General features: G+C 40.3%; 1 protein-coding gene and 1 pseudogene across 1 annotated transcript; both read left to right on the forward strand.

Annotated features, from left to right (window-relative positions):
- LOC142150801 (uncharacterized) overlaps positions 1-27,676 on the forward strand; it is a 712,033-nt pseudogene that overhangs the window by 19,295 nt on the left and 665,062 nt on the right.
- RXYLT1 (ribitol xylosyltransferase 1) lies at positions 136-8,987 on the forward strand. The gene is made up of 6 exons (XM_075209437.1): positions 136-321; positions 1,861-2,028; positions 3,379-3,481; positions 6,510-6,824; positions 7,561-7,731; positions 7,898-8,987. Exons 1-6 carry the CDS (start codon positions 183-185, stop codon positions 8,310-8,312), a joined length of 1,311 nt encoding a protein of 436 aa, XP_075065538.1. The 5' UTR covers positions 136-182; the 3' UTR covers positions 8,313-8,987.

Here is a 27,676-nt window from a genome sequence, read left to right on the forward strand (position 1 = left end):
TTCAGTAGACAGAGCAATAATCCAACACGAGGATCACTGTGATCACTGCAGACTACAAATCTCCTGCAGGAAGTGCTGCGAGTGTTAGAGCCATCCGTCTGACCAATCAGCTCGCCCGTTACATGGGAGGAGAGGGAGGCGGCTGCGGCTACAGAGGGGGACATGGGTGGCACTGAGGCAGCATGAGAGTCACCCGAAAGAGATTCTGCTATGTCATAGTCTTCCTGTACTGCGTCTTCTCCTTCTACGCTGCATATAATGTTTTCTTTAAATCCTCCCAGGTGTCCCGGGTGCACAGGGTGGTGAGCAGGAGGGAAGGAGGTATGTCTCTGCCATCATAGATACAGTGGGAGCAGGTTACAATGGCACTTACATTCATCTATAGGAATAAATGTCACAGTGCATGTTGCCTAATTATAAACCTCTGTAACAGTATTACTTAAAATCCATAGCACTGTATTCCCATGCACATTGCTTTGTTTATGTTGTTGGATCTGCATTTACTGAACAAAGTATAATATGGTATGTGTAATACATACCTATCATAAGAAATGGTGGCCTTTGTATTCCAATTGCACCCTTTTCACTTTATTATGTTTGTGACCCTTATCATGCATGTTAGGATTGAACACAAATATAACACTGTGGGCAACACAGATTGTGTTAATTATTTTTTTAATTGTGTTTCCCCAAAGGGGAAAAACTCCTGTCAATATATTGATTTATTTTTCTTGTGAATGTAGTTAATGTGTCCACAAGATTCTGCAGCGCTGTATGCTTAGGAAATAGGGCATAAAACATAAAGGTCCAGCAAGCAAAGGCAAAATGCAGAACATTGAAGCTTACATGCAGTAATACCAAAAGATGAAACCATACATAAGCTGTATTAGGCAGATTACATAAAAATAGAGTGTCGTACCGCGGCGTGCAAGAGGCATAATACAAGGTGGACCAGGAGGGAGCGGACCAGTAGGAGCGAGGGCCCTTCTCGTGAGCGCTTTCAATCTAATTGGAAGCTCCATGGCTGTCAGGGTGGTGGGGCGTAGAGAGATGGGCAGATGCAGACTGGGCCAGCGAGAGTAAAATTTAGTGGTAGACTTTCAACACATTCATCTATTTGTTCATGTGTGCCTGTAAACAGACTTTGCTAGAGAAAAAAGGTAACATATACCAATATTTTAGGAATGCCTCAGTTAGTTTAAAACATGTAGCCATAACATCGACATCTTTGTCTCATCTAGCATGGTGGCGAAGGGGTTAGCACATCTGCCTCACAGTGCTGGGGTCATGAGTTCAATTCCCGACCATGGCCTTATCTGTGTGGAGTTTGTATGTTCTCCCCATGTTTGTGTGGGTTTCCTCTGGGTGCTCTGGTTTCCTCCCACACACCAAAAACATACTGGTAGGTTAATTGGCTACTATAAAAAAAAATAAAAAATTGACCCTAGTCTCTCTATGTCTGTCTGTGTGTATGTTAGGGAATTTAGACTGTAAGCTCCAATGGGGCAGGGACTGATGTGAATGAGTTCTCTGTACAGCGCTGCGGAATCAGTGGCGCTATATAAATAAATGATGATGATGATGATGATTGCTGTGATCTGATATAATCCAGCTTTTTGAGTTCTCCTTGTAGCAATACCTGGAGATTTTTTGAAGTTCCAGTGGCTGACTCTTGCCACTGTTTTACTTTGAGAAGAGTAGTGTTTAGAAAAACATCTACTTACCCTTTTATCAATTTATTTTACTCTACATTTTAGTGAGGGATATGGTTTTGTTCTGTTTTCCACTATTAACAAATATTCCAAGATATACACAAATATTTTTCTGCCTATGTGAATGTAATTTTATCTTGCTTGCAAGTGTCACTTAACCTGGGAAATGAGCTATGGAATCCTTGGGAGGAAGAGGAAAAGAAGCACAAGGTTTCACGTTCGCATAAAATAGAAAATAACTGGAAAAATGTATTAAATCATGAGTCTGAACAAGAAGCAGAACTGCGGGTGCAGATATGGAGCAAGGCTGCTATTGGTAAGTGCCATACGTACTATACTTGGTAGATTAAGAAGTTATTTTATATTTTGGCCTATATATGAGGAAAGATCAGGTCCTACCAGTAGAACTGTCATTTTAATATCTTTAGTATGTATAGGACGTTTGGGGTCGGAGAGTCTTGCAGCCATGGGTGGCAGGTGAGGTGGCTCAAAAAAGAGGCTTGGTTGGGGGAGGAGGGTGAATAAGTGAAACCCAGGCCAGCCTGTACTGACAACTTTAGAAGTCTCAAACGTATTTCTCTTGTGCATTCACATTTTAATGTGTAATTCAATCATCATCATCACCATTTATTTATAGAGCGCCACTAATTCCACAGCACTGTACAGAGAACTCACTCACATCAGTCCCTGCCCCATTGGGGCTTAAAGTCTAAATTCCCTAACACACACACACACACACACAGAGATAGACAGACTAGGGTCAATTTGTTAGCAGCCAATTAACCTACCAGTATGTTTTTGGAGTGTGGGAGGAAACCAGAGCACCTGGAGGAAACCCACGCAAACACGGGGAGAACATACAAACGGCCATGGTCGGGAATTGAACTCATGACACCAGTGCTGTAAGGCAGAAGTGCTAACCACTATGCCACCGTGCTGCCCATAATTCAATAAAAATAAACATAGTTTATTTAAGCAGAAAAGCATCTAGTGAGCATTCTGAGGTCTGTTTATAGTCTATGGAGAAATATCAGGCTATGTTCACATAAATGTTAGAAATTTTAAGGAAAAAGAAGGTAGACTTTTTTGTTTTTGTTTTGTTGAGCTGTAGTTTACTTCTTACATTCCCTTATTGTCTATATTTAGATTTGCTGTTCATGCTGTATCGTGTATTGTTAATGCACGTTAACACATTAAAAATAGGACATGCATTCTAAAATAATAAATTTGGCATTTAAAATGGCTAAAAAATAATATGCAATTTGTTCCTTGTAGGAATATGGTATTTTTATTTAATAAATACCCCATGCTTATCTCCATACCCTTTGCATATACTTTTCTTTTCAATGTTCTCCCTAGCACCTATTTCCCAGCTGTTTTTACTTGCCACCTGGCTCTTGGAGCCCAACAGAGTTCTATTGTAATATAATAAACTATTGTTTCTCCTATTAGAACAGGCACTAAATGAGCACTACAGCCAGCAGTGTGTGTTAGACCACTGACCACCAGTCTGACCAGTCCTGGCAGGTGTGGGCAATAACATTTTTCAATATTGCAAAGTATTATAACTGTCCCCACCCGGCTACTACTTAATGTCACCAGCCTGGCAAAATCTACTTGCAGGAACACTTACTTTTAAATCTACTATAAATTTTATTCTCTGCAGGATTATACTTGTGGCAGCATATTTTGGAAGGACCACTTGAACCTATAGATGTTACTGCGCAATGGAGAGGAGGCAAAATCAGAGCAGAACGAACCGAACTCAGGTGTGTGACTTTATTCCAACTGGGCCAGCATTATTATGTTTAGTGGCGCTATATAAATAGCTGCTGCTGATGAATTATCTAATATATAAAAGAGAAAATTTGTCCTTCTGCCCTTCTGTCTGTCTTTCTATACAAATCCACATTTTTCAAGCGAAGATCATGAAATTTTGCATACGAGTGTATTAAAACATGACGGAGGCAACTAAAAAAATTTAAAATTGAGATTCATTACGGGGTGGGGGTGGCAAGGGGGGTAACACCTAAAAATCATCGAAAACGACCATAACTCTGGATTGTCTGGAACAATTTACACCAAACCTGGTACACATATGACTTACAGTCTGACAACAAATATTGGGGGGGCAAGACACCCCTAGCACTCCTAAGGGTGGGGGTGGCGAGGTGGGTAACACCTAAAAATCATCCAAAACGACCATAACTCTGGAATGTCTAGAAAAATTTACACCAAACCTGGTACACATATGACATACAGTCTGACAACAAATATTGTGGGGGCAAGACACCCCTAGCACTCCTAAGGGTGGGGGTGGCGAGGGGGGTAACACCTAAAAATCATCGAAAACGACTATAACTCTGGAATGTCTGGAACAATGTCTTGGAAGAAGTTCCAAAAAAAAGGGGAAATATATTTTTTCTGGATGCACCCGGAAGAACAGGTAAGACGTTTCTCATCAAGTTGTTACTTGCTAAAATTCGAGTACATTCCAAGATAGCTATTGCTGTGGCCTCTTCTGGAATTGCTGCAACTTTGCTCCCTGGTGGAAGAACAGCACATTCAGCTTTCAAGTTACCGCTTATTCTGGCCCGAAGTGAAACTCCCGTCTGCAATATCACTAAACAAACAGAAAAAGCTCAGATTCTGCAGGAATGTCAGGTCATTGTATGGGATGAATGCACCATGTTGCACAAAAATGCTTTACAGGCCCTCAATCAAACACTTCAATTTTTAAGAGGCAATGATTTACTTATGGGTGGAGTCACTGTTGTATTGGCTGGAGATTTTCGACAAACATTGCCGGTCATTCCTAAAGGAACAATGGCGGATGAAATTAATGCATGCCTTAAATCATCACATCTTTGGAGGCATGTTCGCACTTTGCGACTAACCACAAATATGAGAGTTTCTCTGCATGGCAACACAATGGACGGTCAGTTTGCTGATCATTTGTTAAATATTGGGAATGGTTTAATGCCGCTTCATCCAGTAACTAAAATAATTGTGTAAACAACATCAACTTAAAGATTCAAGAAGAGTTGCCTGGAGAAGCCATATTATACAAATCAATAGATACCGTTGTTGAAGAAAATGAGGCTGTGCACTATCCTACTAAATTTTTAAACTCTTTACAACCTCCCGGAATGCCACCGCATAACCTGGTACTGAAGATTGGATCACACATTATGCTTCTCAGAAATTTAAATCCTCCAAGACTTTGTAACGGTACAAGATTAGTAGTCCAAAGCTCCATTCTCATGTCATTGAAGCAACTATTTTGACAGGCTGTGCAAAAGGTGACAATGCTTTCATTCCACGCATACCTCTCATTCCATCTGATATGCCATTTCAATTTAAGCGTCTACAATTTCCAGTTCGTTTAGCTTTTGCCATGTCTATCAATAAGGCCCAAGGACAATCTTTACATGTAGCTGGAGTCAACTTGGAATCACCTTGCTTTTCTCATGCACAATTTTACGTTGTGTGCTCAAGAGTTGGATCACCAAGAAATTTGTATGTATTTGCCCCAAATGAAGAAACGAGAAATATAGTTTATCAAGCTGTTTTGAAGTAATTGTTTATCGGTTCGTTCCATCATATACAGTTCGAATACAGTTTGACATTTTCACTTTTCACCTTCTACTGGTCCAATTTTAACATGATATTTACATGTATGTTTAATATTTAGATTGATTTTTGTAAATAAACATTCTTTAAATCCCGGGCAACGCCGGGTATTCTGCTAGTATCTACTATTCTCAACTGCCACTGTCTAGGTACATATGACAAACGCATGATTAGACACTACGGAGTAAATGTGACTGTGAGCCAAATGTTGATCAACATTTTTCCAAAGTACTAGAACCTTGAGGGAAGTAATTTTCTTGTATACTCCTCAAATTCTCATTCTTCAAAGAGGGTATAATGGGATATTCTATTTTTGTTTTATATATTTTATGGTGTGAAGGCAAATTTGTGATGTTGCGATGATGGGAAGTGTGCAGCCACGCGTAACCGTGATCTGCTGTTTTAATTGAATATGCCCCATAGAGTTTCAACTTAATTTTTGTTATTTTTCTTGTTTTCTTTGAGGCCAATTCAATTTGGCCGCTTTACTATAGAAATAATGCGGCCTGCGAACTATTACCGTTACTACAGTAAAAGTGCGCAGTATTACCGCCAGTAATTTTAACGTTGATTTTAAGGCAGCAAACAAAAATCCAGGTAATACAATTAGAGCCGCATTATTCCTAAACAAATGGCATTTAGATTTCCCTATTTAGTGTAAACCACATAGTCAGTCAGTCATTCAAATAAGTAACTGAACACAATTCATACAATATTTCATCTGATAGTGGAATCTGAGATAGATTTATTATTAGGACTTTTATATAGTGTGTTTTTGTGTAATAAAGATATATATATATATATATATATATATATATATATATATTTTAATAAATCCTACTCTGATTCTATGATACTGTTGTCTAGATTTATATAGAGATATAGTCTATATAACTCTTGATGGAATCAAGGCCATAAAGACATTGCCTACAGCTATACGGGGCATATTCAATTAAGCCGTCACATTGTGGCTGCGCATTTAAAGTGTCAATATGGTTGCGAAGCATTGCGGATTTCCCTTCGCAACCCGATGTTGTGTGATTGGAAATCCCCAGTGTTGCAGCAACGTGTTGACACTAGCTGCAATGTGCCAGCTTAATTGAATATGCCCTTATTTAATGTATCATTCATTTATTTTATTTTTTTTCTTTTGTTTCTGTCTAGCTTTATCACTGGCCCTGCAGTTGTTCCTGGGTACTTCTCAGTGGAGGTTGGGACTGTGGTTCTTGTTCTCAATGGCAGGGAAGAAACGAAGATCTCATTTGCCACTCAGTGGCTACAATACACACAGACACTAGTTGACAACCATAAACTCCAGCATGTTGCTGCAGTGCTGCTTGGAAGTGAACAGTGCAATAATAACTGGATCCGTCCGTATCTGAAGAAGAATGGAGGGTTTCTGGAGGTTCTTTTTCTTGTCTATGATAGTACTTGGATTAATGAAGAAGATGTTTACCAGTGGCCCCTAGGGGTGGCTACGTAAGTCTTTATAATGCAGTCTAAACTTGCAGATCATCGTGTGACAAGATGTTACATAAATATTATTTTGTGGTTTGCAGGTTTAAAGGTAACTTAAGAAGTTTTACTTTTTACCAATCAGAATTTTTTTTTTAATTACTTACAAACTGCAAAAATAATTAGTTTACACAGCCTTGCAGCCCTGAACATTTCTCTAGCATTAACAAAACAGCATACCTACTTAGTCCCTGCAGTATCATGGTGCTCACAATTCCACCTAAGCAATGCAATTCAAGGAGGACATCGTACACCTTAAGAAATATTGCAATCTGGAATGGGATTTATCTAAGCTTGGTGTAAATATCTATGCAATAGGCTTCATTAGTTTCTAGTACCAAGCCTGCATTTGTACATGCATTTTCTTAAATCAAACTGCAAATATACTGTATAAGTTACACAGACGAATTAGTGTGATCGCCACAATTTAGCTTCTGAATATGCGGAATGCTTGTCATGTTTTGCATTCTCTAGCTCACGTGGACATGACCTAATACAGGAAATGGACAGAGTCAGGATTAGTTGTTACCCCAGATGTGTACATGATATTGCAACTGTCCACAGTGGTGGCCATATGTTCCTAATTTTGATATGTGAATGATTTTATTTTACATACATAGCAAAATCTTAATATTCTGCCCATGACACCTCAATGGCAGCACATGGACAGCTAACGATGTTTCTTGTCAACATTTCACAGTTATAGGAACTTTCCAGCCATTGATGTAAGTTGGTCGTTGGTTCATGATTCCCGGCCATACCTGTGCAACTTTCTAGGAACTGTGTATGGCAATTCATCTAGGGAGAGTCTTATGGAGGTTATCAGGAAGGAGGGACTTGATCAGCACTGTTGGATCTCACCAAGAAATCAGTAAGTGTTTAGTAATGTATGTAACCACAAAGGTCCGCATTAAAAGTAATACAAACTGTTATGCACTATCATTGGTGAAATACGTAAATGCCGCATAGAGTTGTCTTGTTGTTTTCACATGAATCTGTAGTGATACAATAAATACATATTATTATACCTCCAACAGGTGGCAGCCTCTGGAGACAAATGAGAGTTATAAGATCTATCATGATGCACTGCTGCAGAGTGACCTAACGTTAAGCCCAGTTGGAGTAAACACAGAGTGCTACAGAATTTATGAAGCTTGCTCTTATGGGTCTGTTCCTGTAGTAGAAGATGTGTTGACACCAGGAAATTGTGGAAACTCTTCTGTATCTCGTAATGCTCCATTCCAATTACTGAAGTCTTTAGGAGCTCCATTTATTTTCATCAAATCGTGGAAAGAACTTCCTGCTATAATAGATAGGGAAAAGAACATGAGTTTACAAGAGAAGATCCAAAGGAGGAAAGTTATTCTAGAATGGTACAGACAATTCAGATTGAAGCTCAAAAAGAAGTTTATAGAAGCTCTTGAAAAGACATTTCTACAGCGCGATAAGTGATATGTCTTAACATGGTTGTCAAAGTTTGTTTCTCCTTTTTGTTAATTTAATTTCTGACACTAGCAACCTCTAGTTGTGATATTAATGAAAATATCACTTGAAAAAGTACACACATTACTGTATATAGTTGGCAACAAGCCTCAAACACCGAAGAACAATGTGTTCTCTGGTAACCTATAGAATGTAAGTGGAGTTTTGTGAAGTATTTATGACTCTTATCAAAAACAAAAATCAGATCAATTTACATTGGCAAATTCTTAATGTTTTAGGAAACAAGAATTGATCTGTTTTTGCACTTGTACCTTCATCAGTTTACATATTGCATTCTTCATTTGGGCAGCATGGTGGCTACGTGGTTAGCACTTCTGCCTCACAGCGCTGAGGTCATGAGTTCAATTCCCAACCATGGCCTTAACTATGTGGAGTTTGTATGTTCTCCCTGTGTTTGCGTGGGTTTCCTCCTGGTGCTCCAGTTTCCTCACACACTCCAAAAACATACCGGTAGGTTAATTGGCTGCTATCAAAATTGATCCTAGTCTCTCTGTCTGTCAGTCTGTCTGTCTTAAGGAATTTAGACTGTAAGCTCCAATGGGGCAGGGACTGATGTGAGTGAGTTCTGTGTACAGCGCTGCGAAATCAGTGGCGCTATATAAATAAATGATGATGATTTGTTAACCTGATTCAAGCTTTCAAATAATGCACACTTGTTTACATACCATGTACTATTTTTTGTAATAAGACTGTGTGCCACTATTTTGAATCATTGTACATAAGCAGAGGACTAGGATCAATGTGTTATATTATTCAAAAGGTAATCCTAGTTTTGTCAGATGTTATTTTATAGCCTGTAAGTTACTGCCACTGTTCTATATGGAAAGACCATTATCAGCCACATGCTTTCTGTAGATGATAGTGACATCTCAAGGTTAAATGAAGGTATTGCAATCCGTTAAAATCATACTGAAAAGAAATACAATGTATATATTGAAAATGCAGATGCCTAAAGCCCCCTCCCTGCACACCCATCACATCTGTGTGACTGTAGCCTTGCAGTCCCTCACATGTCATTATTAAGCTGCAGCGTGTATGAGTGTGTGTCTGAGCAGGTACTGGTGTGTGACTACTGTTTCCATGACTGCAGCACTTTGACTGCTGTGTTATGGCTTTACCCGATCCATTACTATACAGACTACTGCTCTGCCACACTCCAATCATGATATCTTTCAGTGTTCTTGTCAGCTACAAAATCAGATTTATTTTTTTTAAAAGCTCCATATTTTTCTGGCTTAGTGTACTATAATGCATTGCAGATTTTATTAATCGGAACCAAATCAAATGGTTCTCGCCAGGAGCAGTGAACCTCAGCCTGCTTGCTTCTAGAGCAAGAGAGCGGTCTCCAGTTTTGATCAAACTGCTATGAGTGTAGTCATGGACAGCCATTTACAAAGCACAATCTGTCTGCTACACAGAGCAAAAGTAGTTTAGGAATCGCTGTGTGATTAGATTTTGGCAGAGATTTATTATTATGAGGAGCAAGATGATGGTGTTGCGGAAAAGTTTGCAGAGTAAAAATAGAGCAGAGTAAGGGGCACATATTGATGTATACTGGGTGCATCATCCACACTCGCTGGTACAATAACATGACGTTCTGCAATGTGCGTCTAGGGTGCACTTCACAGTGTTTGTCACAGTGGTCTATTGTAAATATAATAGCCTAAAAAGGTGAGTTCACCTTCTAACCGATATTTTTACTTTTATCCCAAAAGAAAGCCCTATTTTTCGCCCAAAAATTGATAGATGTTCCCAGTGAAGTAGACACAAAATGGGTCAGATTGAGAAGGGTTGTTAGGAGGTTAAGGACTGTTATAAGTCTCTGCAATGTTATTGTGTGAGTGACACACAAATGTAATGATTAGACCACACACTTTCCATAGGTATCACATTTTATTGGTCCCTGCTACTTATTAATACGCAAACAGATTTTTTTCATATGTTGTAATTGTAAAACATTGGTGTTACTGTGTCTCCGTGTAGTCTCTCCTGTGGTGCGCTTCCAGTGCTATAAACGTATGTATAACACTTTTGCATTTCCTATAAATACAGTACACATTATTCAGAGCATAACAGAATTGGGATGTGAAATGGGGGATATCCTGCTCATGTATGGATGGAAATTTTATCCCTACAAGAAAATGGTTGGACTGCAGCTCACAGCATTTTTTCCTGCATTGTCCTTTTTCACTTATTTATTTATAAGGCGCCACAGTCGATCCTCTGCCCTAACCATTAAAAGAAAAGAAAAGTAAACTAGTGTGGTATTTGAGTAATTGATCTCTTAGAACTTTATATTGTCAGGTAGTAATGAGTCAGAATAGTGTGTTTTGGTTTATTGCTATAGGTGATTGTAATGCATATCTAGCAAGGAATGGAGGCAATAGGACAATGTTCTATTGCTCTATAAAATAAAAGCTATTTGAGAACATTAGTTGCATAAAACACATGCCATTTTAGTCTCCGTGTGCCCCGTTATCCACATTCCAGCGTTTAGATTTTTGATATGCCTCAAACATTTTGACTCCTTTGTCAAGGCCTGGGAATTACACAATTGTGTCAGAGCCTACAGCCACATACACTTTAAGCGGTAGATTTATCAAACCTAAAAAGGAAAAGTGGAGGTGTTGCTTTGAGCAACCAATCAAATTCTAGCTATCATTTTCTAGAATGTACTAGATAAATAATAGCTAGAATCTGGTTGCTATGGGCAACACCTCCACTTTTCCTTTTTAGAAAGGTTGCTGGATCCACCCCTAAGGCTCATTAACATTTTAGAGTACTGAATTGTAATTTTGTGACAATGTAAATTTACTTTTGTCAATATATATATCCTGCTTTACAAGTAATTGCATAGATTTGTGGGCTAAGATGTCCGCATCAATATGGGTGCAAACTTTGCAATGGCCGATGGGAGCAGTTGGCGGACCAGAGGCATTTCTTGCTGATTATGGATTTGGTATATAACTGTGGCTAATATTGGCAATTGCATGCAAAATCTATCTTGTTTCAATGGTATTATTTCACTGTGCCCTCTACACCACAAGGTGGCGTAGAGGGCACATTTAGAAAGGAGTGCCCTGTTCTGCAGGAGGTCACACTGCCTCTCTCCCCCACAAAAGGACTTGATTTATTCACAATCTCTGAGGTGGCAGAGATCAGATCTCTTCCTATATTTTTATTCAGATGCATTGATTCTTTAAGTGCACTTCTTTAGGAAACTGCATCTCTAAGTGCACTTCAAACAATCATCATCTATTTATATAGCGCTACTAATTCTGCAGCGCTGTCCAGAGAACTTAGATACATCAGTCCCTGACCCATTTGAGCTTACAGTCTAAATTCCCTAGCATACACTCAATTAACCAACTAGTATGTTTCTGGAGTGAGAGGAAACCGTAGGAAACCCACGCAAACACGGGGAGAATACACAAACTCCACCCAGATAAGGCCATGGTCGGCAATCAAACTCATGACCCCAATGCTGTGCGCAGAAGTTCTAGCCACTACCCTGCCTGCAATGTTGTTAAAACATTCAAAGAGACAAGTGACACGTTGCAGAGTCAGTCCTGATGTCCCTTATTCTCATGATTAACATTTAATATACATAAAGATAAACTAAATATCACTTTAGAAAAGTAAATGAATATTTGCTATAATAAAGGTAAGGTTCTAGATTGTTAGCTTTGAAGTGACATTACACTCCTTGTACCATCCACATTTTCTGATACAGATTGTTGGGGGCAGTTCCAAGGCCAGTGAAGTGGACATGCACCATGAAATGCGTCACGCACAATTAGGCGCATTTGTGCAAACAAGAATTACTGGTACATTTTTTGCAGTTTAAATGGTGAATTATTTCTATAGTTTTACAGTTCACCTGAAGTCAAATACACCCTTGTTTTACCCAGTAGGAACACAGCCTTGTTGCAGTAGTATTTGGTATCTATTGAACTGTTTCTGTAAGAAGCTCCTGTCTTAAATTACTTTAAGGAAAATAATATAAATGCAAGACTGGGTTTTGCTGGTGCTCATGTCATAGCTTCTTGCTAAGCTTAGTAGAAGATAAATAGCACACTTACATGAAAGGCTATGGTTGCATATGCAGTATATAGTGCCCTGCATACATCGTGATGCCTAATGTGTGCATGTGTCCACTACAGTATTGCCTAATACTAAAAGAAATGAACAAGGAATTACATGGTTTTTTTAAATCCAGTATTTTTTTATTGTAATTTTTCAAGGTACAAACATACAAAACAAAAAGAAAAGAAAAACAATTGCATACATATCAGTATTAAATGACACAATTTACAAGACTAAAGTATTATAACAGTATATGTGCTATACTCATTCAGGATCATACATCGTAAATGCTCATACATAGGTAAGGTTCAAATGCAGGGTTCACCATATAGACTCAAATAATTATAATAAGAACTGCGGGGTCCAGACACTAAGTACTCGGAACATCTGAAGTAGATGACACAGGATAAAATGAAGACTCTAACCATCTGTACCATATACCCTCAAATTTCTGCAGGGCCTGTCTGCTAGTGTACACAAATCTCTTGTGCCTTATGGTGGTACTAACCAGTGCCTTACAATTTTTAACGGACTCGTCGGGGCCAGCCACAGCCTCGCTATACAGACCTTAGCCACCATCAATAACTGAAATGTACATTTTTGACAACTTATTGACTTTACCCTTCAAACGGAGCCCAAAGAGGCAAGTGGCCGGTGAACGAAGGGGTACTTCAATTTCAGTCATCTGAATACAGCGCCTAACCCTGCGCCAGAAGATTTGTATACATGGACACTCCCATAGAAGGTGCCAAAAGTTAGCATTCACCGAATTGCATTTCGGGCAATTAGGGGCAGTATCCGGACAAAATTTTGCCAGTCTAATAGGGGTAAAGTAGGCCCTGTGTAGGACAAACACCTGTATTTGTTGAAATTTTAATGACGAAGTATAACCGCTAGTACTGTCTAACCATTCCCCACTCCTTGTCTGATAAAGGACCAATATCTATTTCCCACTGATTCCTCAAACCATTCAAATCATCTGCAGTGGATTCATACAAAAGACATGCATACATTTGAGAGATCAGACCCCTATGACCCAGGGCCTGTAGGAATTACATGTTTACAATGTAATGTTTAAAATGATTTTGCTACCAGGCTGACTTACTACATCACTGGGTGAGCAGATATGACGTTTATTAGGAAAGAATTGAGAAAACCTTTCACATAACATTACAATGTGTCTTCAGTAAGATTAATCTGCCACATGTATCCTGGGTTACTATGCTTTTATTATAATACTGTGAAAACCAAAATAGAAGCATGTACTACAGCATATTTGAATCCTGCCACTAAATAAATTTTATATCAAGAATTATCTGCCTCTTCTTTTAATTCATCTGGTCTTTGTAACCATGTTTTGTATTATTGATACCCGAAGGCAAAGTGTCATACAGTGTAGTGCTTTTCTTATACAACAACAGGAACAATTTAGTATTACAGGGTTGCCCAACAGATGCTCCAAGGCTTTTTTATGTCCCTTAATATCCAGCCGCTAGAGACTGGCATCTTTTTGTATTCTAATTCAGCCCACAAGCACATAGTTATAACATATATGTGGCACTCTCAGGGCCGGATTAACCATAGGGCTAACTAGTCTACAGCCCAGGGGCCTCGGGCATCCAGGGGGCCCTTGAAAGTGCTCAACAGCATTATTGATCGGTCGGAGGCTACCATTGCAGTAAAGAGCGTACATTGCGCCGGGGAAGGACCGCAATGCCAGGAGAAGGAGGTAAGTGCCTTGGGGGCAGCTCGGATCATGGGGGTGGGGCCCTCACGGGGGAATGGAGGCCCCCTTAGCCCAGGGGCCTCCATTCCCTTAATCCGGCCCTGGGCACTCTTCATATGAACATTTGGACAATACTGTTATTAATGGATTTCACAAAGTACTTAAAATCTCTTGGGAACAAAAACTTAAATGAGCAACACATATGGTACAGAAAACATTGTTACATGTTTATAAAATTTGGGAAATGCAATTCAGCGTACATAGACAGCACTGTATTACCATATAGGCTTAGATTTGCACTGTTTAGGGGGACATCAATGGAATAGTGGATGCTTGCATGTCGTGCTAAAGGCTTACCATTATAATTTTATGGAAGTAGTAAACAGTGATAATCTATATAGCGTAGCATAAACTAAGTGCAGTTCCTGTTGGTAATGTAAATAAGTTAATATCACTACACACCTCCATTGTGTGGCATCAGTGTTTCCACAATGATGTCCATATCCAATACTAATTTTGGTCTAGAACGCCCTGATGAAAATTTAGACATTTGCACAATGAGGAAAGCTATTGTCTTGGGGAAATGTTTTGACATAATCCTGTTATTATGGCCCCTGTTTTTGCTTCATCACCTCTAATAGAATACTTGGCACAGATTGTCCACTGGATGTGGTTAGCACGGACTCTCAATCCCTGCTTTGAACACAGCAGTATTAGCTGTGTCTCGGCTGTGGTTTGGCCTAAAAAAAAAAAAAGAAAAATGTTTTACTAAACAAATAGAGGAAGTTACTTTGATGTATTAAAAGGATCTATCCCATGAAAACAAATAGGAGCCTTTGTGTCAGATAAATCTACATGAAATATTAATTTCAGGATGTGCATGCTGTTGTTTAGTATGGAAATTGTCAGAGGTTCTGTAGAGCACACTTAGGGCTTTTGTAGTGGGAGATGGTTTAAAGTGTATTAATTGCTTAAAATACAGTGGTTCTGTGCATTATTTCTCCCTATCTATATTGCAGTACACAAATCTTGAGGTTTGGTTTTTTTCTGGGAAGCCATAACAGAAAATCTATTGTGTTTCATTTGTTAGCCTGTTATCACTGTTAATACACTTTTTAATGGAAAGAGGCAGTTGCCAGGACATCATTTAAATAAGTTGGGCGACATGTCCTATAATATTTGTTAAATAATGGAACTCCCAATTCCTCGTAATTTTAACAGTCTATTTAGGACATGGTATTTAATTCTGGGTATTCTGTGTATTTTTTCCTATCAAATTGGTTTCAGTGTGATTATACTATATTGAGGGTTGTATCTGGTAGATTAAGATGTAATGTTTCAAAAAGTTATAAAAAAAAGTGTGTGTGTGTATCTGTGTATGTATGTGTGTGTGTATATATATATATATATATATATATATATATATATAGCTAGATAATGCACTAGTTCATCCTGTTCAGGAGAGAGGTCGGTTCCTGCCACCAAATTCAGTTTCCCTTGTCAATGAAGGGTGAATAATTGGCCAAAGATTACATCAACTGTATTACGTTAAGAAAGGCTCAGAGGTAATGTCAGGATATCACATAACAATCTTTTTAACAATCAAATCCGCCCGTCATTTTCAAGAGACATGAATTCCAAAACTTTACCTACTGCCTCAAGTTTTTTTCAAGCTTGGATCAGACGTAAAAACCATAAGATATGTAGCTCACAGCAAATACCAGACTGAGGCAACACTGGGCAAATTAACATGGTTTTATCACTTGCAACACAAGGTTTTTACTTTATTTACTTTGTTGCAGTTGCAAGCTTTATTATGTTCGGAGAAAGACAAGACCCCTCAGATACAGATACAATGAACATAGACACAATATCCCATCAGATTTATGACACAATAGATTAATGAAACATAAGGGTAGATTAATCTAAGCTTTTAATAAAGAAAAGCGGAGGTGTTGCCCCCTTATCAATATTCTAGCTATCATTTATCTAGTACATTCTAGAAAATGGTAACTATAATGTCATTGGTTGCTGTGGACAACACCTCTACCCCATAGTGTGTCGCAGCATTTTGCTTTATACCATGATGGGGTTCCAAGCTGTATGAAAAATCAGTGAAGTAGAACATATAAAATCGAGTGACTGGGATGGGAACAGATACAGAAAATTGTGCAAGCAAAAGGTCTACTGCATCCACCAATTCAGTTCCCTTCAACCTGAAGGATTGGACGAGGATTTGGATCAGGCGCGGGCTGGGAGAGGCGTGGCTGGGGGGCACACAGGCGGCCGCATCCCTTGAAAAGGTATGCGGCCGCGTCATTGATGACGCGGCCGCATCCCCTGTCATGTGATGCGGTCGCCTGTGCGCTGACACGGCCACATCTGATGTCATCAGATGCGGCCGCGGGGGAAAGCATAGTATTTTGCGGCCGGCCGGCCTACCCCCCGGCCCTAATAGCGGCCTGACCGAGCGGCCCGGGGGCCGATGCCCCCCTGCCCCCCTGGCCAGCCCGCCCCTGATTTGGATATAGATAGAATCATAAATTTATTATATATAAGGGTTCTCTAAGGCTATTTACACAATTATTTTTATGGCGTTAGGAGGAATGAGTATGTTTATTATTGTCATGATTTTTTTGGAGAGGATTTGGCAAGATTTACCTCTCGCAAGGCAGATGTTTTTAATTTTTAACTTTTAATTTGCAATGACTTTTTTCTTGAATGTCATCGTGGAAGAAGTGATGGGAGCGAGAGGCAGAGGCCATTGACAGAAAGGAGAGGGCAGGAGGGTGTGTGGAGGGGGAGACTAGGTGAGGGCTTTGTAGGTAAGGGTGAGTTTGAACCTGACTGCATTGGAATGGAAGCCAGTGTAGTGGCAGTACACCTGGAAAGAAAAGATTAGCAGCAACGGTAAGAATTGATTGGAGCTGGGAGAGACGGTTGGATTGAAGGCCAGAAAGAAGCAGGTTACAGTAGTCCAGAAGAGATATGACAAGGGAGTGGATGAGGGTCTTGTTTGCCTCCAGAGTGAGAAAGGGTCTGATTCTGGAGATATTTAGAATATGGAAGTGGCATGCTCAGAGCCGTAACTTAGAATTATAGTGCCTGGGGCGAGAAAGACTAATGCCGCCCCCCTAGTCCTCAATTTTAACCAAATGAACCTAAAATATTCCTAAAATGTGCCCCCCTTCAGCATTGCACCCTGGGTGGTCGCCCCTATCGCACAGCCCTAGTTACGGCCCTGGGCATGCTTAGGAGAAAGATTGAATGTGGGGAGTGAAAGAGAGGAGGAGCTAAGAATAACTCCTAGGCAGTAAACTTGTAGGACCAAGGAAAGGGTAATGTTGTCAATGAATATAGGTAGAGGGATGAGACTCACGAGGGTGGAAAGATGATGAGTTCACTTTTAGACAAAATAAGTTTAAGCAGTGCTAGAACATCCAAGAGGAAATAACAGAAAGACAGCTGGAGCCGTGATTGAGGAGGTCAGGGGAGGAGATTTAGATCTGGGTGTCATGAGCACATAGATGGAATGGGATGGTACTGGAGATTATCAAATAAAATAATTGTTGCCATCAAATGTCACATAAAAGGCCCTGGAGGATTACTGTGTTACATTCTGCATACATTACAGTGTTAATATATACAACATGGACATAATTTCCAAGCAAATGTATAGTAGTTAGATTGTGTCTTTGTTTACATAAAATAAATTAACACAAACTACATTCAATAACTGTGTAATGTTTTGTGGCTCTATGGATTTTTATGTTAAAACTGTTAAACACCATATATGTCCAGGTGAGGGAGCCCTTACACACAGAAAGAATATATGCATTAAATACATTTATTTAAACTGGCCTGACGTGTGATTGCTAATGTTGGGAGACATTTCTATATAGAACATCCAACACTCCACTAAATGGAGTGCTAAATGTTTCACTGTCAATGAAGTAATGTGCTTCTTGGTTCTAGTTGGAGTAACAGATGTCCAGTGACAAGGAGCACATTGCTGCTACCTTCTTCGGTATTGAATGCCTGTAGGGTTTGATAACTCATCAGAACCAATTTCACTATTAGAAGTTTTGGAGATCCATACCACTGCATTATATATGGGGGCACTAATTAAGGAGAAGGATTCTCCAGTTAAAAGTTAATACATTTATAATGCATAAGTGGTAATTTGTATATCTCTTATACGCATTTCCTGGTTTTTCCTTGTTCAATGTTAACATTTTCTTTTTGTATTAAATTCCAGTGTTTCAATGCCCTTGTCAATTATGGTGTTTTGCAGGGCTAATATCTAGTAATTTATTAAGCGAGGAGTGGTAAAGCTGATCATCCAATCTAGTATTAAGTAATTGTGCAGACAAATCCAATTAAACAAAACAGACCACATTAACCAGCTCTACATGCAACAAATTAGTCTTGGTAACTGTCCCACATTCCCTTTCCCTTCCTTATTATACACCATAAGTGCCTATAGCAATGTGATTGTTGCTGCATAAGTACTTCAATAGGAAAGCATGTATTATTTTCTCAACCACTTACTGGATTTACAATACAGTAAATTACTAATGCTGTAGAAATACAACAACAAATGGCATTTATTGCATTCTGCAATATTTTAATTGATGCTGTTCTCCCATGATTATCAGGGCAAATTGATATGCTATACCATATGCCATAATTAACCATACTACTGAATACATTTACATGCTGAGCTTACCAACAAAAAGGGATATAACTCCTGTTCATACATCAGTACTGAAGTCATAGGTTTTTGCACTTTAACATTTTCCTTTGATACTGAAACCAAAATCCTTGTGCCATAATTTTCAAAATAGATTACTAAATGAGGTAAATGACGAGTAGTAGGTCTAGTTTATAGCAGCCAGTTGGCCTGATATCGCAGAAAGTGTAGCATGTGTCCCTCTAATTTGAATCTGATGTCCGTTAATAACCCAATCAAAATTGATACATGTTGGTAAATGTGGTTAGAACATGGCCACTATCAGCACTGTGTGCAGTCATATTTTCATATCATTAACAAGCCCTAATGAACCCAGAGACAAGACCCATGCTCTAAACTGGAAGATCTCATCCCATTTGGCCACCTACTTGTGTGGAGAAACTGAACACTGATCTGTCAGGCGAAGTGACAGGATCAGTCTGTGTCTCTGATTTAAGAATATACAGATTATTATTTTACTACTGCTTTGTATGCACACCGAAGATTGAAGGCCTGAATTATGTATCCAAAAGATATTGGAGTCCGAAATGCATAGTAGCCATCAAATATTTGGATCAGCATAATATAGTGGTCACCAGAATTTGAATTGTATAGTCATCTTAAATAGATCTGCGTTGCAGAGTGGTCTTCAGATTGGTGGGCACTAAAATGCAGTTCATATTGTGCATCAGTTACTAGAATACAGTTACTAGGCAGGACACTCCTTGAAAAGAACATTTGCTCTGCTGGGAAGTCCATGTCTCGCTTTTTCCTTCTGCCTCTTTGGAGGAACCTTGGCTGGGACAAGTGGGACAGCTCCTTTCCTTACAACTGGACTACACCTTGGTTTTACCTGGATGTTGGACAATTTGTGAGGGAGCACCATCTGGAGGGACTTAAACCAGACTTGTGGAAGCCAAAAACTATCCACAAGCTCATCAGAGCAAAGTATGTTATTGAGTCTGTTCCAGGGCTCCCTGTGGCTACAGAGAATGTAGCCTCTAAGAGGCTGACTAATAGACACAAAGACATTGCATGGATGGCTATCTAGGGGGGTCTGCCTCTCAGGACATTCATGCACTCCCGGAACCTGTGCAGATATGTTCACTGCCCCTTTTGTATCACCAGAAGGGAGACTGCTCAGCATATCTTTTGGGACTGCCCCACTGTACAGGCACTGTTGGATGCCCTGGAACATGAACTTAAGGACAATGTGCCCAGGACTTGCCTTTCACACCATTCAGTATTTTATGGATCATTTCCTGGGACCAGGGCCGGACTGGGACTAAAAATCAGCCCTGGCATTTAAGGTACACAGGCCCAGCTCAGTTCCAGTAGGGAAAAAAATATGTGCCGCCGAACAGGGCGTGACCTTATTGTGTTGTGGGTGTGGCCAACATGGGACATTGATACATACATTATAATTATACATTACATTTATTATTTTAGACAAATACACAGGTACTACTGTTAGAAGCACACAACTTTGCCTTCACAAGCAGTACGTTGTGAAGCAGGACATACCTCCCAACTGTCCTTGCAGTCAGACCAAATCCTGACTAAGGGAGACAGTCAAATAAAGAAAATGGAAGTTGCTCAAATCAATTTATAGGCTATATCAGATGCATGAAAGGGTGGGGTTATCCTAAAAGGAACAAACACAGACAAATACCTCCAGCACACTGCTATAGCCAGCAACAGATCTGCTATTTCTACTGTAGATAAAAATGCAAAAGTCTCAGTTGCACACATTTGCAAATGTATGTTGAAGCCACCCACCATGCCAAGGTGCTTTTGCTAATAGGGTGGTCCTACTCTAAACAATGAGAGTCCCATATATTTGGGCCATACATATGTATTTTTAAATTGAGAGCTAACTTACCAAAGAGGTACCCCAGAGACCTCCAAATAGCAATCCAATGTCAGTACTCCCCCTCAGCTACTGACACCAACATGCCTCTCAGACAAATAAAGAAAATGGAAGTTGCTCAAATCAATTTATAGGCTATATCAGGTGCATGAAAGGGTGGGGTTATCCTAAAAGGAACAAACACAGACAAATACTCCCAGCACACTGCTATAGCCAGCAACAGATCTGCTATTTCTACTGTAGATAAAAATGCAAAAGTCTCAGTTGCACACATTTGCAAATGTATGTTGAAGCCACCCACCACGCCAAGGTGCTTTAAGGGAGACAGTCACCCAAATTCAGGACTGCCCCACCAGATTCAGGACAGTTGGCAGACTGTCCTGCTCTCTCCTACCTGTCTTGGTCACTTTCACCGCTTGTAGCAGCTGGTTTCTTTAGTTCAGTTCATTCTTGTCTTGATCCTGGAATATTGAATGCCCTATTTTGAAAAAAAAATGGGTACATGAGATTTATAAAACTCCAACCAGCCCCAGTGTTAAAACAATAGCACTCACGTTTTAAATCTAGGCCTCCCTCCAGTCCCCACAATAATAATATTCACATTTAATAAGTAGACCTATTTCCCTCCAACCAGCCCCAACATTAAATTAACAGTATACCCATTTACTCAAAACATATTTCCCTCCCTCCAAACAGTCCCAGCAATAAATTAAATAGCATTAAAGTTTAATTAATATAGCCATTTTCCACAACCATCCCTGACAATAAATAGTTCATATTCACATTTAATAAATAGCCCTCCTCCCCAAAATCAGCCCCATATTCCACTGATAGCCCTAAACCACCCCAGCATTAAATTAAATGTTCCTTCACCTCACCTTAAATAATTAGCCCCCACCTACACTCCACCATTAAATAGCATACCTCCCACACTATATTAAGATCCTACCTTCCCTCACATATTATATTAAAATACAGCGCGGACACACACACATGCTACATTTACATTTAAAACACTAGCCACACAGACACACTATTAGCCACACAGACACACTGTACTGTTAGCCACACAGACACACACTGTTCTATTAACCACACAGACGCACACTGTACTATTAGCCACACACACTGTACTATTAGCCACACAGACACACTGTACTATTAGTCACACACTAACAATAAACAATAGTGACCCACAGCGCTACAAAGTGGAAAGAATATCTGATCTCAATGCTCATCACAATAAAAATGCTAAGTATAGCAATAAACGTGAATGAATATATAAATGTGTGACTTAACCAATCTGTACTCTCTATATTGAAACCAAACAAAGGGGTTTAGAAATGAACTAAATAGGTAAAAGGGAAAGTGGAAATGAAAGAAAATGTCCCAAAGATGTTTCAAAAAAGGTGCCAAAGTCAGTTGAGCCCTCCAGTGCTGCATACCCACACAAACAGTCCCACAAGGGGTTAATGGCGCACACTTTGGATTGGACAAATCTCTAGATGTGTATCTGTATATGATATATAACATCAAGGATTAAATAAGGGTAAAAACCCATGGTCTATTGCATAGAGACCACCAATATCAAACAAGCAGGAAAGCCTAAGACACCTGTAATTAGATCAAAATAACTGGGGACTCTCTCAAGAATCAAAGGAGAAATCGTTGGAAATTTAGATATCAAACAGTACAGTGTTTATTGCAGAACGAGGCAATCATAAAAATCCAAACAAACATATAAAAAAACATCACCAGCCGGCAATTAGACCATTATTTGGATTATATATATACATATAACAAGTATATATAAAAAGAGAAGGGGGGGAGAACCTTCAGTACTGAGGTGATCAATTTAATTTGATAAAACGATCTTCTCCATTATCTTACATCTGAATGAGGAAACACTGTTACCATAATCAAATTAAATTGATATAATTACAGGTGTCTTAGGCTTTCCACAGCGCAGCCCCCCCCCCCCCAACATGCAACAAAAGGCCCAATAGTTTTGATGAAGAACAGTTCCATGCCAGCATAATTCCCAGTACCCACCATGTAGAATCCATTGCCACCATATGTTATTTCATCCAACATCATCTTCAGTGACCACCAGAGGACCACCACATCCATGTCACAATATGATCCTTCAGTCTATCACATATAAAAAGTCCAATAGTCATGACATACAGCCACATATCGGCATAGCAAACCTCTGCCAATCACACACAGACTTGATCCCACCGTATTCAGCCCCCCCCCCTATACCCACACAGACACTATTACACACACACAGACACTTACCTGTTACATCCGAGCAGCAGCGCCCCCTTCCTGCATGCTGGTCAGCGGAGAGTCAGTTACAGCCGCCTATGCAGTAATCACATGGGACGGCACGTGTCACGTGATGCCGTCCCATGTGATTACTCACATAGGCGGCTGTCACTGACTCTTCGTCCGCCGAGCAGCGCGCAGTGTGTTGCTGCTCGGCGGGCACGCGGACCGGCCCATCTGGCCATCGGCCCTTCTGGCATTTGCCAGAAGTGCCAGATGGCCAGTCCGGCCCTGCCTGGGACACACACCGTTGGGGCAATCCAGGAGGCCTGATGCCTTATGAACTGTTTTAAGGATGCTATGTGGCTTGCCAGGAATCGCCTCATCTTGAAGCGGGAGAAGATGACCATCTAGGACTGTCGCAGGCTGATCCACAGCCTGCTAAGAGACTATAACACCCTTGACAGTCCTGAGGAAGAAGAAGACGACGATTGATTGTTATTGATTGATTGTTGTCTCCCTCTTCTCCTTCTCCCCATTGTGTGTATTCTCAATAAAAACTTTGGTTTGTGCTCCCCCTCCCTTCCCCCTCCAACCCATTCCCCCATCACAGTTTAAAGTATTATTGGTAGTCATATCTATTTATGCACCCTTCCCTTTGTGTCTGTCCTCAATAAAAACTTTTTACTCGTGACTTCCCCACCCTACCCCTCTCACCTACCTCCACCTCACATCCAATGTAATTTTATTGCAATGTATATTGTTTAAAGTTTGAATGGTTAGCGCAGTACTTGTTGTATAGTGTAGGATGTTATATCTTGTACTTTATACCTTGTATTGTGCTAAAATGTATGCATGATTATGTTTTACGGTGCATTGTGTACACTTGAATGCAAGGTATGACATGTGTTTTTTGTACTTTATACAAATAAAGTTGCTTTTTCAATCAAAAAATCAGTTACTAAAATACACTTAATTATATCTAGGTTACTAATTTGTGTTTATTGAGCACTATAATGCTGTCCATTGTTTTATGGGTCACTAGAAGTCTTTGTGTATTGTATGTTGATCAGTGGAAAAGTCTCCACATTGAATATTGGCCTGAGGGGCTACATTGTAATGGATTATAGCTCTTTGAAATAATTTTTCAGACATTTCATTGGTTAGGAAAAACCCCACCCACATCAGACAAGTCATGCTCACAGGATTTTGGCCACCCCCACTTATTGCTGCTGTGTGATTTAATGGAGGACATGTCTCAATAATTTTCATCCTCCAATGTTGCCATCTCTGAGATCACCTTATGTGTGCCTTTCTTTAGAGTTCTAAAGCACTCAGTTAATATGTTACATAAAATAGTGATGAAGTGGCTGCTTATAGACTGTCATCTTTTACAGTGTGCTGTAATAACAGTGGTGGAGTGGATGCCTAAATTCTGAAGTTATTACATGATGACTGTAGCAGTGTTCATCCCTGAACTTTGCATTCCATTTTGCTCATACCATATCAGTTTAGGATTACTAAGAATACTGAGATGACTGTATGGGGAATATTGTATGAGTAATATGATGACTCACTAATTGACCACTTTTTCCTTCATCACTATAATAATTTAATTACTTAAAGTGACAGTAAAATACAAACAATGCTTATTTGTTCTTTCAGCTTTATCTGTGTTGCAGTGGTCATATTCTTAAAGCTGCACTCCCATCTACTGTAAACATTTTAATGGAGCTCTTTATCCTAAATAGAGCCTGGGGGCTGCTCCAGCCATTTTTCCTGGGACTCTGCTGGTTCTGTATTAAAAAGCCAGTAGATCAATGCCCCTCGCCACCTTAAAAGGGCGACTAGGGAAGCTCAGATTTTCAACCGGGTCTCTGAGAGGAATGAAAGAGCCCCAGGAAAATTGGCTGCATGGGGGTACTAGGAACACATTAGTAACAAAAAAAGTAGTAGTTAGTAGTACAGCTTTAAAAAGATGACACAATAATAATAAAAAGTAACAAATAATAATTTGACAGTTGAAATCAAAGACTCCCATAACTATTTCCTACCTTTGTCAGTGTGGTCTGGATATGAAGTAGAAAAACAGTAGGGAGGTAATGGTGGCTGTGTGAGCTGCCATTAATGGACCAAGGCTCTTAGTGACAGGTCCGGATCACTTGGATACAGCACTACTTGTGAGGAACTGCATTCAAATCTAGGAAACCCAGTGATGTTGCTATTACTGCATTGTTATTCCGTAGAATGTGGGCGGAGGGTTCAAATTGTATCAGAGCCAGTGTGGCAGGGATCTTATAGATTCCTGCAGGGCCGTAACGAGGGAGGTGTGGGCGGTGCCGTCGCCCATGACGCAAGACCAAGGGGGCTCAGCAGCCGCCCGCTACCTGCCTCCATTCTTTCAGCCCTTAAGTTCCGCTTAAGGGCTGAAGAGAGAGAGAGAGAGATATAGTAACTTACAAGAGTCTGATGCTTCTGCCCATAAGTTCCGTAGTGGAACGCATCAACTGTATATGTATGAATGTTTTTAGTGTGTGCCATGTATTGGCGTCTCGGTCTCTCTCTCTCTCTCTCTCATTATATGAAGTAAATTCATAATATTAAAAGGATTTCAACCCTCCCTTAAATTCATGCCCACTACAGTTTATGTAATTAACTGCATAAAATATTAGAGCACCTATCGCCATATATTTTTTGCATACTTTAAATGGTCATTAGGGCAGAGAGCCGGTTGTTAATTTATTGCAATCCCACCACTGTGTGTGTGTGTATATATATATATATATATATATATATATATATATATATATATATATATATATATATATATACATATACATACATACATACATACATACATGCATACATACATATATATATATATATATATATATATACATATATATGTATATATAAGCCTAGTGGCGTGTGTTAGTCTGTGTGTGAGTGAAAAAAAAAACCAAGCTGCAGCGCCACCTGCTGGGCGGAGTTATACACTGACCTACTAAATTCTTAGTGTGTGTGGGGAAAAAAACTCAGAAAGGGCTGAAATTTGCTGCAGCGCCACCTGCTGGGCGGAGTTATACACTGACCTACTAAATTCTTAGTGTGTGTGTGTGGGGAAAAAAAACTCAGAAAGGGCTGAAATTTGGTATACTAAGATGTTTTTAATTTGTTAATTTAATTTGTTAATTGTTAAAAGTGTTTATAAAGATTTTTAAAAAATATATATATTTCTTGAAGGAGAAGTGACAGTTGGGAGTGGTTGGTGGTTGCTGGGGGTGACAGAGCGAGAGGAGTGTGATACTCAGGACCGCTGAAAGAGATCCCTGTGTCTGGATAGACATCTGGATAGATGTGGCGATAAAGATGAAGGATGAGGTGATGGAGAAAAATTATGAGGTGGTGACATGTGGACAAAACCACGTTAAAAAAGGGCGCTTGCGTCGGGAAGTAACGCTCTTCCCCTGAGGAGGCCTGGCCTAGCCCCAAATGCATGACAAGAACCTTTTTAAGACCTTAAGTAGCTTGATTTGACTAGAATGCATGAGTATCATGCACGGGTTAACTTGTATATATATATCTACTATATAAATGCTTAGTGGCGTGTGTGGAAAAAAAACCAACAAGCTGCAGCGCCACCTGCTGGGCAGAGTTATATTATTATTATTATTAATTTTTATTTATAGGGCGCCACTAGGTATCCGTAGCGCTGTACAGGGACAGACAGAAACACGATACAGGGTGAGACAGCACAGTACAGTTAACAGAAATCACAGTAACTCAGAAGCTCAATGAACAGCTAGATTGGAGGAGAGAGCCCCCAGCGGAGTAGAGACAGGGGCCGGAGGACCTCACGGAGGAGACAAGGAGCTGGAGAACAGAGTTAAGGTGGTGGAGAACAGAAGGAGAGGAGGCCCTGCTCGGAGGAGCGTACAATCTATAGGGAGGGTAGGACGGACAGAGACACAATGGTAGGAGGAGGGAATGGGGAGAACGGAGGCAGAGACGGAGAGGGGGGGGAGAGGAGAATGAAAAGGAGGGAAGTAGGAGGGGGACAGGAGAGGGAGGGGGATAGGGGGAGACTGGGAGGAGGTCAATGGGTGGGGGACAGAATGGCTTTAAGGAAGAGGTGGGTTTTTAAGGCCCGTTTGAAGCTGGACAAGTTGGGGGAAGTTCTGATGGAGCGGGGGAGCTGGTTCCAGTGGAGGGGGGCAGCGCGGGAGAAGTCTTGGATGCGAGCATGGGAGGAGGTAACCAGGGGGGAAGAGAGGCGGCGGTCATTAGCCGAACGAAGAGGGCGGGATGGAGCGTGAATGGAGATAAGGTTGGAGATGTAGGGGGCAGTGGAGTTGGAGAGGGCCTTGAAAGTAAGAGTGAGGAGCTTGAACACGATTCTGTAGGGGATGGGGAGCCAGTGGAGGGATTGGTAGAGGGGGGAGACAGAGGAGGAGCGGCGAGAAAGGAAAATGAGCAGAGCGGCTGCATTGAGTACGGAGCGAAGGGGAGCGAGATGAGAGCGGGGGAGGCCAGTAAGGAGGAGATTACAGTAGTCCAAGCGGGAGATAATAAGAGAGTGGACAAGGGCTTTAGTGGCATCTTGGGAGAGGAAGGGCCGAATGCGTGCG

The sequence above is a fragment of the Mixophyes fleayi genome, chromosome 4 (genome assembly GCF_038048845.1).
Source record: "Mixophyes fleayi isolate aMixFle1 chromosome 4, aMixFle1.hap1, whole genome shotgun sequence".
Classification (NCBI taxonomy): domain Eukaryota; kingdom Metazoa; phylum Chordata; class Amphibia; order Anura; family Limnodynastidae; genus Mixophyes; species Mixophyes fleayi.